Genomic DNA, 17,882 nt, shown 5'->3' on the forward strand with positions numbered 1-17,882 from the left:
TACCTTTTTGACAATTTCTTGAGCTTTAATCTACAGTTCATAACCAATAAATTGCGGTCAGGTCCACATCTGTCCCTGGAAATGTCTTAAAACTTAAAATCTGGATCCATAATCTCTGTCTTTCCATTATATAAACAAACTGAAACCTTCCAGTGTCTCCAGGTCTCTTCACGTATACGATCTTCTTTCACGTTTCTTAAACCAAATGTCGGCGATGGGGCTGAGTGCAAAATTCTATCAGGCGGCTTGCTCTTTCATTCCTTTCCCTCAGTCTATATTCACTTACAGTTTTTCCTTCTCTTCCTTTTCCTATAATCGAATTCAAGTCCCCCTTCACAATTAAATTTTCGTGCCCCTTAGTTATCTGCATAATTTCTTTTATCTCCTCATAAATTTCTTTAATCTCTTCATCATCTAAGGAGCTAGTTGGCATATAAACTTGTACTACTGCCGTTGGTGTTGGCTTTGTATCATTGCTGCAATAATGCATTCACTGTGCTATTCGTTGTAGCAATTCTGTCTACATATTCATTATTAAACCTACTTCTGCATTACCCCCATCTGAATTTGTATTTATAACCCTGTATTCACCTGACATATGTGCCGTTCCTCCTACCACCGAACTTTAGTAATTTCCACTATCTCTAACTTCAGTCTATCCATTTCTTTTTTAAAATTTTCTAACGATATGCGTGATTAAGGAATCCAGCTTTCCACATTCCGATTCGTAGAACTCCAGTTTGATTTCTCCTGAAGATGACATCCCCCTGAGTAGTCCCCACCTGGAGATCCAAATGGGGGACTATTTTTACCTCTGGAATATTTTACCCAAGAGAATGTCATCATCATTTACCATACAGTAGAGCTGCATGATCTCGGAAATCGTTATGGCTGTACTTCCCCCTTGCTTTCAGCCGTTCACAGTATCACCACAGCAAGGTCGTTTTTGTTGGTGCTACAGACCAGATTAGCCAGTCATCCTGACTGTTGCCCCTGCAACCACTGGAAAGGCTGCTGCCCTTCTGCAGGAACCACACGTTTGTCTAGCCTCTCAGCAGATGCCTCTCTGGTGAGGCTGAACCTACAGTACGGCTACCCATATTGCTGAAGCACTCAAGCCACCCCACAAACGGCAAGATCTGTGGATCATGTATATGGATTAGTATAGTGGATAGCGTTGTACCTTCAGGACAGTGTAGCTAGGAGCTCATGACTTTTTTCTGGTAGATGTTCCGGTCTAGTGACCCATGTTGGAATCACATCCAGGTACGCGCCCTAGAGATCACCATAAGCAGATGATGACATTTTCTGCTGTTTGTGCTGTTGCGAGACATGAGTTTGTGTTTTGTGAAGCATTTGCAAATACTTGTAGTTATACACATTTAAGTACTGTGCAACATATCAAAGCTATTAGGCAAGTATTGTTAAAAATTCAGTTCCCGAATTTTATGGCAAGTAAAATTCTATACATTTCTTAAAACTAATAATATAATGTGTATGTGATTCAGCTATACTTTGTCGCTCATGCACCATCTTGTGCCTTTGTTTGTTCAGTTTCCGGTTTCAGTTATTATAATCATCTTCTGATTGAGCTAAAAAGAGAAAATGTGCAGATCTATGAAAAACATAATGTAATGTTAGGCCATCGACTAATACAAACAGTACCAACACATAGTCTGCGAGGTTAGCAAACATAAATGTGGTCATAAAGTTAACAGAGTAAACAAATAAAATATATAGCCATAAAGTGGCATCGTGACATAGAGTAAAATCATGATGAAATGGTAAACACTGGAGTGAGTTGAAGACCCCACACATTCATAAATGAATACGAAGACAAGAGTGAATGTTAATTACCGAAATTCCGTGTAGACGTCATGGTAGACAGAATAATGGTGGGACAGACGACTGATCCATCCTACAAGAGAAGTGGGGGTTCTCCAAGACATGGCAGCACTGTGACGGCACACAGAGGCAAGAGCTGCAAGCCTACCCAGTATGCAATCGTGAGTTGGATCACTGAGCAGTCATGAGACCATGTGCATGTCATGCTTAAGTGTTGTTTAATTGAGCAAAGTCCATTGTGTCAATCAATACCAACATGCCGCATATGTCCACTTGTGCGGAATATGTGGGCATATTATTTGTGTACAGGCACTGTAATGACAGTGCCCATACAGCTGTGACAAAATACCAGACACACTTCCATGACCGATGAACACCGTGTGCCAGGGTATTTCCCAGGATTTTTCAGACACTGTGTACACATAACATCATCAGACCGTACAGTCAGTTGAGGAATGAGAAGGCAGTAGATATACGAGGGCAGTTCAATAAGTAATGCAACACATTTTTTTCTGAAACAGGGGTTGTTTTATTCAGCATTGAAATATACCAGGTTATTCCCCGATCTTTTAGCTACACAACACTATTTTTCAACGTAATCTCCATTCAGTGCTACGGCCTTACGCCACCTTGAAATGAGGGCCTGTATGCCTGCGCGGTACCATTCCACTGGTCGATGTCGGAGCCAACGTCGTACTGCATCAATAACTTCATCATCCGCGTAGTGCGTCCCACGGATTGCGTCCTCCATTGGGCCAAACATATGGAAATCCGACGGTGCGAGATCGGGGCTGTAGGGTGCATGAGGAAGAACAGTCCACTGAAGTTTTGTGAGCTTCTCTCAGGTGCGAAGACTTGTGTGAGGTCTTGCGTTGTCATGAAGAAGGAGAGGTTCGTTCTGATTTTTGTGCCTACAAACACGCTGAAGTCGTTTCTTCAATTTCTGAAGAGTAGCACAATACACTTCAGAGTTGATCGATTGACCATGCGGAAGGACATCGAACAGAATAACCCCTTCAGCGTCCCAGAAGACTGTAACCGTGACTTTACTGGCTGAGGGTGTGGCTTTAAACTTTTTCTTGGTAGGGGAGTGGGTGTGGCGCCACTCCATTGATTGCCGTTTTGTTTCAGGTTAGAAGTGATGAACCCATGTTTGATCGCCTGTAACAATCTTTGACAAGAAATTGTCACCCTCAGCCACATGACGAGCAAGCAATTCCGCACAAATGGTTCTCCTTTGCTCTTTATGGTGTTCGGTTAGACAACGAGGGACCCAGCGGGAACAAACCTTTGAATATCCCAACTGGTGAACAATTGTGACAGCACTACCAACATAGATGTCAAGTTGAGCACTGAGTTGTTTGATGGTGATCCGTCGATCATCTCGAACGAGTGTGTTCGCACGCTCCGCCATTGCAGGAGTCACAGCTGTGCACGGCCGGCCCGCACGCGGGAGATCAGACAGTCTTGCTTGACCTTGCGGCGATGATGACACACGCTTTGCCCAACGACTCGCCGTGCTTTTGTCCACTGCCAGATCACCGTAGACATTCTGCAAGCGCCTATGAATATCTGAGATGCCCTGGTTTTCCGCCAAAAGAAACTCGATCACTGCCCGTTGTTTGCAACGCACATCCGTTACAGACGCCATTTTAACAGCTCCGTACAGCGCTGCCACCTGTCGGAAGTCAATGAAACTATACGAGACGAAGCGGGAATGTTTTAAAATATTCCACAAGAAATTTCCGGTTTTTTCAACCAAAATTGGCCGAGAAAAAAAATGTGTTGCATTACTTATTGAACTGCCCTCGTATGTATTGGCAGCCTACTGGTAGTTACGTTAATTGCAGCATCATGAAAGCAGTCCGGGAGTGGGGGCCGCGGTGAGCAGTCGTGTCAGTACTGGCTCTCGTCAGCTGTTGCGAAATGTCAGTTATAAAATTGTTTAGGATTGTATAGCCACGGGTTAGTCTATGGTGCAGTTGCATATATGCGTTGTAAGTAACTAAAGGTTACAGTTACAGAATGGTATTGATAATATAGTGCAATGTATAAAGTGTACAATGAATCGTGACGTGAACAATCACAGGAGTCATTAAATGGTATCCCTTAAAACTTTACTTCAAGCCAAGTAGTTCAGGGTTTGTTCCAAAGACCAATACTACAGCTCCACATCTGCCACTTCTGGGCAGGGCCACAACCGAGTGTTTCCAGAGCGGCGAAGCAACATCTCTGAATATGTAAAGTTAGTGGAATTCAGAAAATCCGAGTTGTGTGTCAGAACTACACATCTCCAGTGGCAACCTTTCGTGTACAGTCACTCTGTCACAACTAAAAACCAGAGCACGTCTTGCCAAACCAACGACATTGTTGCACAGTGTTATAATGATAACAGTATACTGATGATGATGATGTTTGGTTTGTGGGGTGCTCAACTGTGTGGTTATCAGCGCCCGTGCGAATTCCCAACCTTTGCGCAGTCCGAACTCGCCATATTCATGAATGATGACGAAATGATGAGGACAACACAAACACACAGTCATCTCAAGGCAGGTGAAAATCCCTGATCCCACTGGGAATCGAACCCGGGACCCTGTGCTCGGGAAGCGAGAACGCGACCGTGAGACCACGAGCTGCGGACGAATGGTGTACTGTTCCTTGTAGACACGTTAGACAGTTTGACACTCAAGTGGGCCAATGACCCCGCTCAAGCAAAGTAGGCAATTCACCGTGTGGTTATGGTGACGTCTAAGCACGATAGCCACATTCTGCCATTCTCTCAGGGCTCCATGCTGGCCATCTTACTGCGATGATCCCATACAACTGATTGGTACCTACACACCACTACAATGTCAGACTTGCAGAATTTCGAGAAAAGTTTGGGAACAGCAAAAGCACAGCACATTACCGCGGCTAATACTGTGTCGGAGAACTGTTGGCAATCAAAACACCTTCCATTAGTCTCGGAATGGGTAAATACAGGTCCTGTATGGCTTTCAAGGGAGCCTTATACCATTCTCCCTGCCAAATAGTACCATGCTCAGGTAATGATAATGGAAGTGGACAGCGGTCACACACCCTTCTGTCTAAGCTGGCCGGTGTGGCCGAGCGGTTCTAGGCGCTTCAGTCTGGAACCGCGCGGCCGCCACGGTCGCAGGTTCGAATCCTGCCTCGGACATGGATGTGTGTGATGTCCTTCGGTTAGTTAGATTTAAGTAGTTCTTAGTTCTAGAGGACTGATGACCTCATATGTTAAGTCCCATAGTGCTCAGAGCCATTTGCATCTTCTGTCTAAAGTTGTAAGTAGGCTGTTTATGTTTTCTTATTGGCAACGTTACGTAGCGCTCTGTATGAAAATCACTGGCTGTGCTGTGTGCAGTCTGTGGCTAGTTTTCATTGTTGTCTGGCATTGTAGTGTTGGGCAGCGGCAGCTGGATGTGAACAGCGCGTAGCGTTGCGCAGTTGGAGGTGAGCCGCCAGCAGTGGTGGATGTGGGGAGAGAGATGGCGGAGTTTTGAAATTTGTAATACTGGATATGATGAAGTGCTATATATATTATGACTATTAAGGTAAATACATTGTTTGTTCTCTATCAAAATCTTTCATTTGCTAACTATGCCTATCAGTAGTTTGTGCCTTCAGTAGTTTGAATCGTTTATTTAGCTGGCAGTAGTGGCGCTCGCTGTATTGCAGTAGTTCGAGTAACCAAGATTTTTGTGAGGTAAGTGATTTGTGAAACGTATAGGTTAATGTTAGTCAGGTCCATTCTTTTGTAGGGATTTTTGAAAGGCAGATTGCGTTGCGCTAAAAAATATTGTGTGTCAGTTTAAGCATAGTCTTGTATAATTGTTCAAAGGGGACGTTTTAAAGTAGACGACAAAGGCTACATAATATTGAGATCTGGTGACGTTGGTTGCCAGGAGTGACACAACAATTCATCCTTGTCCTCACAAAACCATCCTGGACTGTTCTGGCCGCGACTTGGTACGCAGCATCACCACGGATGACAAACATTGTACCATGGGATGGACATTATCAGCCAACATGGTCAGATACTCTTTGGCAGTAACGTGATCTTGCATAATACCTATGGTACCCATGGTTACCGTGGTAAGGCTGCCCAACTCATCGCCAAACCCCCACCATGTCTCACTCTTCAAACGTAAGCTCGGACAGATGTTGCAAACAGTAAAACAAGACTCATTCGACCGAACGACTTTCTTCTATTACTCCACACTTCTGGGTTTATGGCTTTGGCAACACATTTTACTGTTAAGGGCATTTGCATCACTAATGAGTGAATTCGGAATTCCAGCTTTCCCCTCAATTCCCTATTTACGGAGCTCCCTTTGCTTTGTTTCGAGGATTGCAGGGTTCGCGAGTGCGACATTCAGGCACAGTGTGACTTTAGCAGCTGTCACACTATTATTCTTTGGCACACTCCTCTTCAGTGAACGTCTGTCACAATCACTCACCTCACATTTGTCTGCGTTGTGACTTAGGGGGTGATGACAAACTGCCTATTGGCTTCTGTCTCGGGTTCTTCGGCCGACGTTCATCTAATGACTTTTCTGACGTTTCGCCAGCACGAGTGGCTGGCATTGTCAACAAGAAAGAGGAAAGCCTTAAGGTAAACGGATCCTGGCTTCCCGTACTGCAGCGAACGACCGTCGCAGGTATCAAGTGGAGAACCGCATCGGAAATGACCGCGGAGAAGCCCTCGGACGTTGGCGCGCCAGGTACATATAGCCTGCTTCCGCGAGCTCGGCTCCAGTTCACCACCGGCAATGGAGGGTGAAGCTTTGACAATGCCAGCCACTCGTGCTGGCGAAACGTCAGAAAAATCATTAGATGAACGTCGGCCGAAGACCCCGAGACAGAAGCCAATAGACAGTTTGTCAACAAGTGGCCACGAAAGCCTTAACAATTTTGTATTAGGGGGTGATATTTCTCCGCTTTCCCTCTGTGCAGTAGAAATCTTGAACACGGTGTCTCTTGAAACACAAAACACGTTGGCTAGCTCGGTTATGGAAGCACCAACAATTTGTCCACATTCGAATTCACACGACTCCGACATATTGCACTCACAACGGCACAGAAAACTGTTCTGACCGCGACTTACACTTGCAAAGTATTGAGGTCACTGCACAGCTACTGTTCATGGTTAAATACAGCAGCCCATCCTGCATATTTGGCTGGCATCCGCATTTATGTTCGGGCATGCATTTCTCACAGTGTTTCTACATTTTTGTCCAACTCCTGTAAGTCAGTAGTGGAGGTTCATATAACGGTGTTGTACTATACTCGAGGTTCAGCGTCCCAAAGAAATCACTGTGGTCTTTAAAAGAGGTTGCCAATATTTCATCTGATGAGCTGATGAACACAATGATACGTGGATACTGCTCCACTGTAGATGCGCCGTCCAGATGCAGATGTAAGTGGATTGTACTTTGTGTTTATCCTACCACAAGCCTATTAAGGGAATACACTGACGTGATAAAAGTCATATGCACAAATACAGATGGGGGTAGTATTGCGTAAAAAGGTGTAAAAGGGCAGCGCACTAGAGCAGCTGTCATTCGTCCTCAGGTGGTCAATGACAAAAATTGGCCGACGTGATAATGGCTGCACGGCTGGAATTAACGTTGTATGCTAGTTGCAGATAGAGGTATGGGGCGATTCATTTCGGAGACTGTTAGGGATTTCCATATTCCGAAATGCACAGTGTTAAGAGTGTGCCGAGAATATAAAATTCCAGGCATTACCCATCAGCGCGGACAATACAGTGGTCAATGGACTTCACTTAACGACCGAGAGCAGCGGCGTTGGCGTGGTTGTCAGTGCTGACAGACAAGCAACACAGCGTGAAATAACCGCAGAAATCAGTGTGGGTCGGGACGAGAAGCGTATTCGTCAGGGCAGTGCGGCGAAATTTGTCGTTAATGGGCTACGGCAGCAGACGACCGAAGTAAGTGCCTTTCCTAACACCTCGACATCGCCTGCAGCGCCTCTCCTTTCGTGATAATATCGGGATAGATATATAAGAAACTATCAGCATCGATGAACAAAGTAAGAGCATATGGACTATCAGACCAATTGTGTGACTGGATTGAGGAGTTCCTAGATAACAGAACGCAGCATGTCATTCTCAATGGAGAGAAGTCTTCCGAAGTAAGTGTGATTTCAGGTGTGCCTCAGGGGAGTGTCATGGGACCGTTGCAGTTCACAATATACATAAATGACTTGGTGGATGACATCGGAAGTTCACTGAGGCTTTTTCCAGATGATGCTGTGGTGTATAGAGAGGTTGTAACAATGGAAAATTGTACTGAAATGCTGGAGGATCTGCAGCAAATTGACGCATGGTGCAGGGAATGGCAATTGAATCTCAATGTAGACAAGTGTAATGTGCTGCGAATACATAGAAAGATAGATCCCTTATCATTTAGCTACAAAATAGCAGGTCAGCAACTGGAAGCAGTTAATTCCATAAATTATCTGGGAGTACGCATTAGGAGTGATTTAAAATGGAATGATGATATAAAGTTGATCGTCGGTAAAGCAGATGCCAGACTGAGATTCATTGGAAGAATCCTAAGGAAATGCAATCCGAAAACAAAGGAAGTAGGTTACAGTACACTCGTTCGCCCACTGCTTGAGTACTGCTCAGCGGTGTGGGATCCGTACCAGATAGGGTTGATAGAAGAGAGAGAGAAGATCCAACGGAGAGCAGCGCGCTTCGTTACAGGATCATTTAGTAATCGCGAAAGCGTTACGGAGATGATAGATAAACTCCAGTGGAAGACTCTGCAGGAGAGACGCTCAGTAGCTCGGTACGGGCTTTTGTTAAAGTTTCGAGAACATACCTTCACCGAAGAGTCCAGCAGTATATTGCTCCCTCCTACGTATATCTCGCGAAAAGACCATGAGGATAAAATCAGAGAGATTAGAGCCCACACAGAAGCATACAGACAATCCTTCTTTCCACGAACAATACGAGACTGGAATAGAAGGGAGAACCGATAGAGGTACTCAGGGTACCCTCCGCCACACACCGTCAGGTGGCTTGCGGAGTATAAATGTAGATGTAGATGTAGATAGTTTGTTATATATTATACTAATGGCCATTAAAATTGCTACACCACGAATATGACGAGCTGGACGAGACATTTAACCGACAGGAAGAAGATGCTGTGATATGCAAAAGATAATCTTTTCAGAGCATTCGCACAAGGTTGGCGCCGGTGGCGACACCTACAACGCGCTGACATGAGGAAAGTTTCCAACCCATTTCTCATACACAAACAGCAGTTGACCAGCGTTGCCTGGTGAAACTTTGTTGTGATGCCTCGTGTAAGGAGGAGAAATGAATACCTTCACATTTCCGACTTTGATAAAGGTCGGACTGTAGCCTATCGCGATTGCGGTTTATCGTGTCGCCACATTGCTGCTCGCGTTGGTCGAGATCCAATGATGTTAGCAGAATATGGAATCGGTGGGTTCAGGAGGGTAATACGGAACGCCGTGCTGGATCCCAACGGCCTCGTATAACTAGCGGTCGAGATAACAGGCATTCTCATCCGCATAGTTGGAATGGATCGTGCAGTCACGTCTCGATCCCTGAGTCAACAGATGGGGACGTTTGCATGAGAACATCCATCTTCACGAACAGTTCGACGACGTTTGCAGCAGCATGGACTATCAGCTCCGAGACCATGGCTGCGGTTGCCCTTGACGCTGCATCACAGACAGGAGCGCCTGCGATTGTGTACTCAACGACGAACCTGGGTGCACGAATGGCAACACGTCATTTTTTCGGATGAATCCAGGTTCTGTTTACAGCGTCATGATGGTCGTATCCATGTTTGGTGACATCGCGGTGAACGCACATTGGAAGCGTGTATTCGTCATCGCCATACTGGCGTATCATCTACAGCTACATCTAAATCCATACTCCGCAAGCCACCTGACAGTCTGTGGCGGAGGTCACTTTGAGTACCTCTATCGGTTCTCCCTTTTATTCCAGCCTCGTATAGTTCGTGAAAAGAAAGATTGTCGGTATGGTGTGGGCTCTAATCTCTCTGATTTTATCCTCATGGTCTCTTCGCGAGATATACGTAGGAGGAAGCAATATACTGCTTGACTTCTAGGTGAAGGTATGTTCTCGAAACTTCAACAAAAGCCCGTACCGAGCTACTGAGCGTCTCTGCTGCAAAGTCTTCCACTAGAGTTTACCTATCATCTCCGTAACGCTTTCGCGATTATTAAATGATCCTGTAAGTAAACGAGCTGCTCTCGGTTGGATCTTCTCTATCTCTTCTATGAACCCTATGTCCGGCCCCGTAGCTGAGTGGTCAGCGCGACAGAATGTCAATCCTAAGGGCCCGGGTTCGATTCCCAGCTAGATCGGAGATTTTCTCTGCTCAAGGACTGGGTGTTGTCCTAATCACCATTATTTCATCCCCATCGACGCGCAAGTCGCCTAAGTGGCGTCAAATCGAAAGCCTTGCACTCGGCGAACGGTCTACCCGACGGGAGGCCCTAGTCACACGACATTTACATTTATCAACCCTATCTGGTACGGATCCTACACTGCTGAGCAATATTCAAGCAGTGGGCGAACAAATGTACTGTAACCTACTTCCTTTGTTTTCGGATTGCATTTCCTTAGGATTGTTCCAATTAATCTCAGTCTGGCATCTGCTTCACCGACGATCAACTTTATATGACCATTCCATTTTAAATCACTCCTAATGCCTACCCTCAGATAATTTATGGAATTAACTGCTTCCAGTTTCTGACATGCTATATTGTTGCTAAATGATAAAGGATCTTTCTTTCTATGTATTCTACCTGGGAACCCGTGTCTATGGCCCTCTGAGTCTCGTGGACGAGTAGCGTGAGCTGGGTTTCACACGATCGTCTTTTTCGAAACCCATGCTGTTTCCTACAGACTAAATTTCTAGTCTCCAGAAAACTCATTATACTCGAACGTAATACGTGTTCCAAAATTCTACAACTGATCGCCGTTAGAGATATAGGTATATAGTTCTGCACATCAGTTCTACGTCCCTTCTTGAAAACGGGGATGACCTGTGCCCTTTTCCAATCCTTTGGAACGCTACGCTCTTCTAGAGACCCACGGTACACCGCTGCAAGAAGGGGGGCAAGTTCCTTCGCGTACTCTGTGTAAAATCGAACTGGTATCCCATTAGGTCCAGCGGCCTTTCCTCTTTTGAGCGATTTTAATTGTTTCTCTATCCCTCTGTCGTCTATTTCGATATTTACCATTTTGTCATCTGTGCGACAATCTAGAGAAGGAACTACAGTGCAGTCTTCCTCTGTGAAACAGCTTTGGAAAAAGACATTTAGTATTTCGACCTTTAGTCTGTCATCCTCTGTTTCAGTGCTATTTTGGTCACACAGTGTCTGGACATTTTGTCTTGATCCACCTACCGCTTTGACCAAAATTTCTTAGGATTTTCTGCCATGTCAGTACACAGAACTTTACTTTCGAATTCGTTGAACGCCTCTCGCATTGACCTCCCAACACTACATTTAGCTTCGCCTAATTGTTGTTTGTCTGCAAGGCTTTGGCTATGTTTACGTTTGCTGTGAAGTTCCCTTTGCTTCCGTAGCAGTTTTCTAACTCGGTTGTGGCTCTTTTCCATCTATTACGATCTTGCTTGGCACATACTCATCTAATGCATACTGCACGATGGTTTTGAACTTTGTCCACTGATCCTCAACACTATCTGTACTTGAGACAAAACTTTTGTGTTGAGCCGTCAGGTACTCTGTAATCTGCTTTTTGTCACTTTTGCTAAACAGAAAAATCTTCCTACCTTTTTGAATATTTGTACTTACGGCTGAAATCATCGATGCCGTAACCGTTTTGTAATCACTGCTTCCCTGTTCTGCGCTAACTGTTTCAAATAGTTCGGGTCTGTTTGTCACCAGAAGATCTAATATGTTATCGCCACGAGTCGGTTCTCTGTTTAACTGCTCAAGGTAGTTTTCAGATAATGCACTTAAAAAAATTTCACTGGATTCTCTCTCCCTGCCACCCTTATAAACGTCTGAGTCTCCCAGTCTATATCCGGCAACTTAAAATCTCCACTCAGAACTATAACATGGTCGGGAAATGTACTCAAAATATTTTCCAAATTTTCCTTCAGGTGCTCTGCCACAACAGCTGCTGAGCCAGGGGGCCTATAGAGACATCCAGTTACCATGTCTGAGCCTGCTTTAACCGTGACCTTCACCCAAATTATTTCACATTTAGGATCTCCGTAAATTTCCTTCGATACTATTGCACTTTTTATCGCTATAAACACGCCTCCCTCTTCACTGTCCAGCCTGTCTCTGCGGTATACACCCAGTGTGATGGTACGGGGTGCCATTGGTTACACGTCTCGGTCACCTCTTGTTCGCATTGACGGCACTTTGAACAGTGGACGTTACATTTCAGATGTGTTACGACCCGTGGCTCTACCCTTCATTCGATCCCTGCGAAAACCTATATTTCAACAGGATAATGCACGACCGAATGTTGCAGGTCCTGTACGGGCCTTTCTGGATACAGGAAATGTTCGACTGCTGCCCTGGCCGGCACATTCTCCAGATCTCTCACCAACTGAAAACGTCTGGTCAATGGTGGCCGAGCAACTGGCACGTCACAATACGCCAGTCACTTGATGAACTGTGGTATCGTGTTGAAGCTGCATGGGCAGCTGTACCTGTACACGCCATCCAAGCTCTGTTTGACTCAATGCCCAGGCGTATCAAGGCCGTTATTACGGCCGGAGGTGGTTGTTCTGGGTTCTGATTTCTCAGGAACTATGCACCCAAATTGCGTGAAAATGTAATCAGATGTGAGTTCTAGTATAATATATTTGTCCAATGAATACCCGTTTATCATCTGCATTTATTTTTGGTGTAGCAATTTTAATGGCCAGTAGTGTAGATTATCACGATTGCTGACTGGGCAGCAATGTTGAAAGTACTAACATATCTGTTAGACTCTAGACGACTGAAAAACCGCGACCTGGTCAGATGAGTCCTGATATCAGTTGGTAATAGGTAACGCTAGGGTTCGTGTGTGACGCAGACCCCATAAAGTGATGGATCCATGTTGTCAACAAGACACTTTGCAAGCTGGTGGTGACCCCATAGACGTGCATGCTGAGTTGACATGGCTCATTGCGTAGAAGTGGTTATGTTCGGCTATTTGGAGTTCATTTGGAGCCATTCATGGACATCATGTCCCCAATCAACGATGGAATTTTTATGGATGACATTGCGCCTTGTCATCGGGCCTCAATTATTCGAGATTGGTTTGAAGAACATCCTGGACAGTTCGAATGAATGATTTGCCCATCCAGATCGCCCCATTGAGCTTCATGTGACATAATCGAGAGGCTCGTGCACAAAATCCTCCACCGGAAGTAGTTCTGCATCTGCATCTACATTTACACTCCGCAAGCCACCCAACGGTGTGTGGCGGAGGGCACTTTACGTGCCACTGTCATTACCTCCCTTTCCTGTTACAGTCGCGTATGGTTGCGGGAAGAACGACTGCCGGAAAGCCTCCATGCTCGCTCGAATCTCTCTGATTTTACATTCGTGATCTCCTCGGGAGGTATAAGTGGGGGGGAAGCAATATATTCGATACCTCATCCAGAAACGCACCCTCTCTAAACCTGGACTGCAGGCTACACCGCGATGCAGAGCGCCTCTTTTGCAGAGTCTGCCCCTTCAGTTTGCTAAGCATCTCCGTAACGCTACCACGCTTACCAAATAACCCTGTGACGAAACGCGCCGCTCTTCTTTGGATCTTCTCTATCTCCTCCGTCGACCCGATCTGGTACGGATCCCACACTGATGAGCAACGAGTGTTTTGTAAGCCACCTCCTTTGTTGATGGACTACATTTTCTAAGGACTCTCCCAATGAATCTCAACCTGGCACCCGCCTTACCAACAATTAATTTTATATTATCATTCCACTTCAAATTGTTCCATACGCATACTCCCAGATATTTTACAGAAGCAACTGCTACCAGTGTTTGTTCCGCTATCATATAATCACACAATAAAGGATCCTTCTTTCTATGTATTCGCAATAACGGACTACTATAGAGCAGCATGGCTCGACATGTCTGCAGGGGACTTCCAACGACCTGTTGAGTCCATGCCACGTTGAGTTGCTGCACTACTCTGGTCAAAATGTGGTCCGACACGATGCTAGGAGGTGTGGCATGAGTCACCTCAGGGTATACGACATGACGTACTCACCCGCACTCCGGGGCGTCTATGTAGATCTCCTTGGAGGCGACGATGGACTCCCAGTCGACGGTGTGGGCGTAGCACAGCTGGGGCACCTTGCCGATGCGCACGGCGCCCCGCAGCACGCTGGTCAGCGAGGCGAGCGCCACCTCCTTCAGGTCCTCCAACTGGTAGATCATGAGCGAGTAGCGGATGTAGCCGTGGTCCACCCAGAGCACCTGGCCGCGGATCACCGCCAGGTTGGGGAACAACGCGCCCAGCGACTGCAGCCCCTTCACGCGGTGCACCAGCAGGTAGCTGGTGATCTCCTGCGGCACACCAGCACAGCGTCACCACACCATCTGCCTCGGTAGTCCGGGTACACGGTGGTCCAGGACCCCAATGCTAAAATTTGAGGGGTTGTACATCATTTGCAATAAGATCAAGAGCGAAGTTGGTTGGTTGGTTGTTTTGGGAAAGGAGACCAGACAGCGAGGTCATCGGTCTCATCGGATTAGGGAAGGACGGAGAAGGAAGTCGGCCGTGCCCTTTGAAAGGAACCATACCGGCATTTGCCTGGGGCGACTTAGGGAAATCACGGAAAACCCAAATCAGGATGGCCGGACGCGGGATTGAACCGTCGTTCTCTCGAATGCGAGTCCAGTATCTAACCACTGCACCACCTCGCTCGGTAAAAGCGAAGTGCTTAGGTTAAAAAGACTGACACAGGGATGCAGTGTTCCCCCCTACTGTTAAATGTACAGGAGGATCTCTCCCGTGGTATTGCAGCTGGAATGTTGCAATTTCACGATGAAATAGCTTGAAGTTTGGAATTTCAGTAAAGTTGGGGAGGTAGGAGACGAGGTACTGGTAGAAGTAAAGCTGTGAGGACGGGGCGTGAGTCGTGCTTGGGTAGTCAGTTGGTAGAGCACTTGCCCGCGAAAGGCAAAGGTCCCGAGTTCGAGTCTCGGTCCGCACACAGTTTTAATCTGCCAGGAAGTTTCATATGAGGGCACACTCAGCTGCAGAGTGAAAATCTCATTTGGAAACATCCCCCAGGCTGTGGCTAAGCCATGTCTCCGCAATATCCTTTCTTTCAGAAGTGCTAGTTCTGCACGGTTCGCAGGAGAGCTTCTGTGAAGTTTGGAAAGTAGGAGACTAGGTACTGGCAGAAGTAAATCTGTGAGGTATGAGCACACACTCCGCTCCGGAGTGAATATATCATTCTGGAAACATCCCCAAGGCCGTGGCTAAGCAATGTCTCCGCAATAGCCGGCCGGAGTGGCCGAGCGGTTCTAGGCGCTACGGTCTGGAACCGTGCGACCGCTACGGTCGCAGGTTCGAATCCTGCCTCGGGCATGTCCTTAGGTTAGGTAGGTTTAAGTAGTTCTATGTTCTAGGGGACTGATGACCTCAGAAGTTAATTCACGTAGTTCTCAGAGCCATTTGAACCAGCCATCTCCGCAATATCCTTTCTTTCAGGAGTGCTAGTTCTGCAAGGTTCGCAGGAGAGCTTCTGTAAAGTTTGGAAAGTAGGAGACGAGGTACTGGCAGAAGAAAAGCTGTGAGGACGGGGCGTGGGCCGTGCTTGGGTAGCTCAGTTGGTAGAGCACTTGCCTGCAAAAGGCAAAAGTCTCGGGTTCGAGTCTCAGTCCGGCACACAGTTTTAATCTGCCAGGAAGTTTCATATCAGTGCACGCTCCGCTGCAGAGTGAAAATCTCATTCCAGTGTGATGTTTGCACTGCGCAAAGTATTTTGTACAGAGAGAAGCCTCAACTACGAGATAAACATGGTGCACATGTTACTGTCGCCAGATTGTGGACGACAGCGAAGTGTAGCTCGACATCTGTGGGCCAGAGGGCATAAACTGAGTGGAAGATGCGTGGCGTGTATGGAGACGACTGTGTGGACTGTAAGAAAGCTCCAGGTGATGTGCTTTCTTTCCAGAGGGCAGTGTGAACCTTAGTGATCTGGGGTGTTCTCGACCATTTGGAATCTTCCAGAATGTTCTGGAATTTTCTCGAGTACTCTCGAAATTTCTAGCGGGTGATACATCCTGGCCTTTATATCTTCAAAAGCACGCCCTTCGGGTACGACCGGGAACTTTTTCTTGTATAGGGGAGAGAGGGCTACCACACCATGTAACTCCATTGATCGTACCGGGAATGTTTTCTGAGTTTTAGCGGGAAGCACACTGTACACTTACTTTTGTAAGGATTTGGGAGGACATAAGCTATATATATATATGAAGGTAGTATCTGTTTCCGAAAGAACAGATACCATCCATGACGGTGCAGCTTCTCTAGAATGAAATGATAATTAAATCAACACCCTAGCTGCAAACAGGCATTGATATACATCATTGGGGACATGTTGAAAATGTGTGCCCCGGCCGGGACTCGAACCCGTGATAATTATCATAGATAAGCTATATATTTTTTATACACACAGTGTATAAATCTATATAAATGTGTTTACAGAACATGTACAGGTGACAGCGTTGTTACCAAACATTTAGAAAACTACTTGACCGAGTTACACTCTAAGCTCCAAGATAGACCGTTTCGCATTCAGCGTGCCATCACATTCCATCACTTCTCATTACCCCGTTACGCCAGTACGATTCCATATGCATTCCTTAAGAGTGTATAACTAGCTGAAGGTCCTGCACGGTTTGCATCCCCCAAGGAGTTCGCCATCGATCTTGACGGTGTGAACCTTTATGGTCACTGTGGTGCGCTTAATTCGGTGTTCATGGTGCAAGATAATGATTTGATTTGAACAGTTCTTGAATGTCGGTGATGTCAATTTTTGAAGTGTAATACTTATATTTCACAGAAGATTGGCCTCTGCACTTCCTGGACACTCATTTTCTGTCCCACTCCTGATACACAGGGTGAGCCATTACCAACAAACATTTTTACCGGTATACCTGTTAAAATAACAGTTCCAAATGAGGCTTACTAAAGACTGAACTTGCGATTTCGCACACGAGTAATTCCTTGTGAGTCATATTCAGCCACAAAGAGAATACCTTTTAAGGGGCTCCGGAAAGGCTCAAAATCATGAAAAGTTCAATTTTTACTTTTTTGCGTTTTCTGAATCTGCAGACTATTACCTTTTAATAGATATATAATTTATTCAATTCCGATGACTACAACTATTTTTAAATTTTTTTTGAAATGTGTTCTACATGGGTGTGACCCACTGTGGCTGCTGTCAAATGGTGTTATTATTAACGTCCGTGTTCATCAGGTACATTTTAGTGATGTGAGATAAAGTATGTGTTGTGGCTAACCTGTGATGGTTCAATATATATCGCTGGTGTGATTGTCGATTGTTTCATGTTTATTTACTCTGTCGTTATCTCGAAAATATTCGTAATTAATTCTGTTTCTTGAGTCTCTGTTTTGTTGAAGTATAATAATGAGTAAAAGTAAAGTTATTAGAAATCCTCTGAAGGCTTTTAAGAAAAGGAGAAATGTTGGAAAGCCAAAGGTATTTAGAAATATGGGAATGAAGATAGGTTCTAACATGGTACGAGCGATGCTTGCTTTAGACAAGGAACGCCTTCGGGCTGCAGACAGGGCTGTAAAGAGTCTAGAAATACAAGCAAGAGTAAACAGGAGGAGGAACAAGAGGAAGCTGGAGGAGGAGTTTGCAGAGTATGAAGATAATCCATCCTATGGACCTGGAATGCAGTAAAAAGTTAATCCAATCTTTGTCGCTCGATTTTCATTACAATTGAAAAAAAATCTTCAATAACTGAAC

General features: G+C 45.6%; 1 protein-coding gene across 1 annotated transcript in view; it reads right to left on the reverse strand.

The window, feature by feature from the left end:
- LOC126209871 (insulin receptor-related protein-like) overlaps positions 1-17,882 on the reverse strand; it is a 190,574-nt gene that overhangs the window by 159,900 nt on the left and 12,792 nt on the right. The window contains exon 2 of the mRNA XM_049938996.1: positions 14,141-14,439. Coding sequence (XP_049794953.1) covers positions 14,141-14,439 — 299 coding nt within the window. The remainder of the gene's footprint in view (positions 1-14,140; positions 14,440-17,882) is intronic.

The sequence above is a fragment of the Schistocerca nitens genome, chromosome 10 (assembly GCF_023898315.1).
Source record: "Schistocerca nitens isolate TAMUIC-IGC-003100 chromosome 10, iqSchNite1.1, whole genome shotgun sequence".
Lineage (NCBI taxonomy): Eukaryota > Metazoa > Arthropoda > Insecta > Orthoptera > Acrididae > Schistocerca > Schistocerca nitens.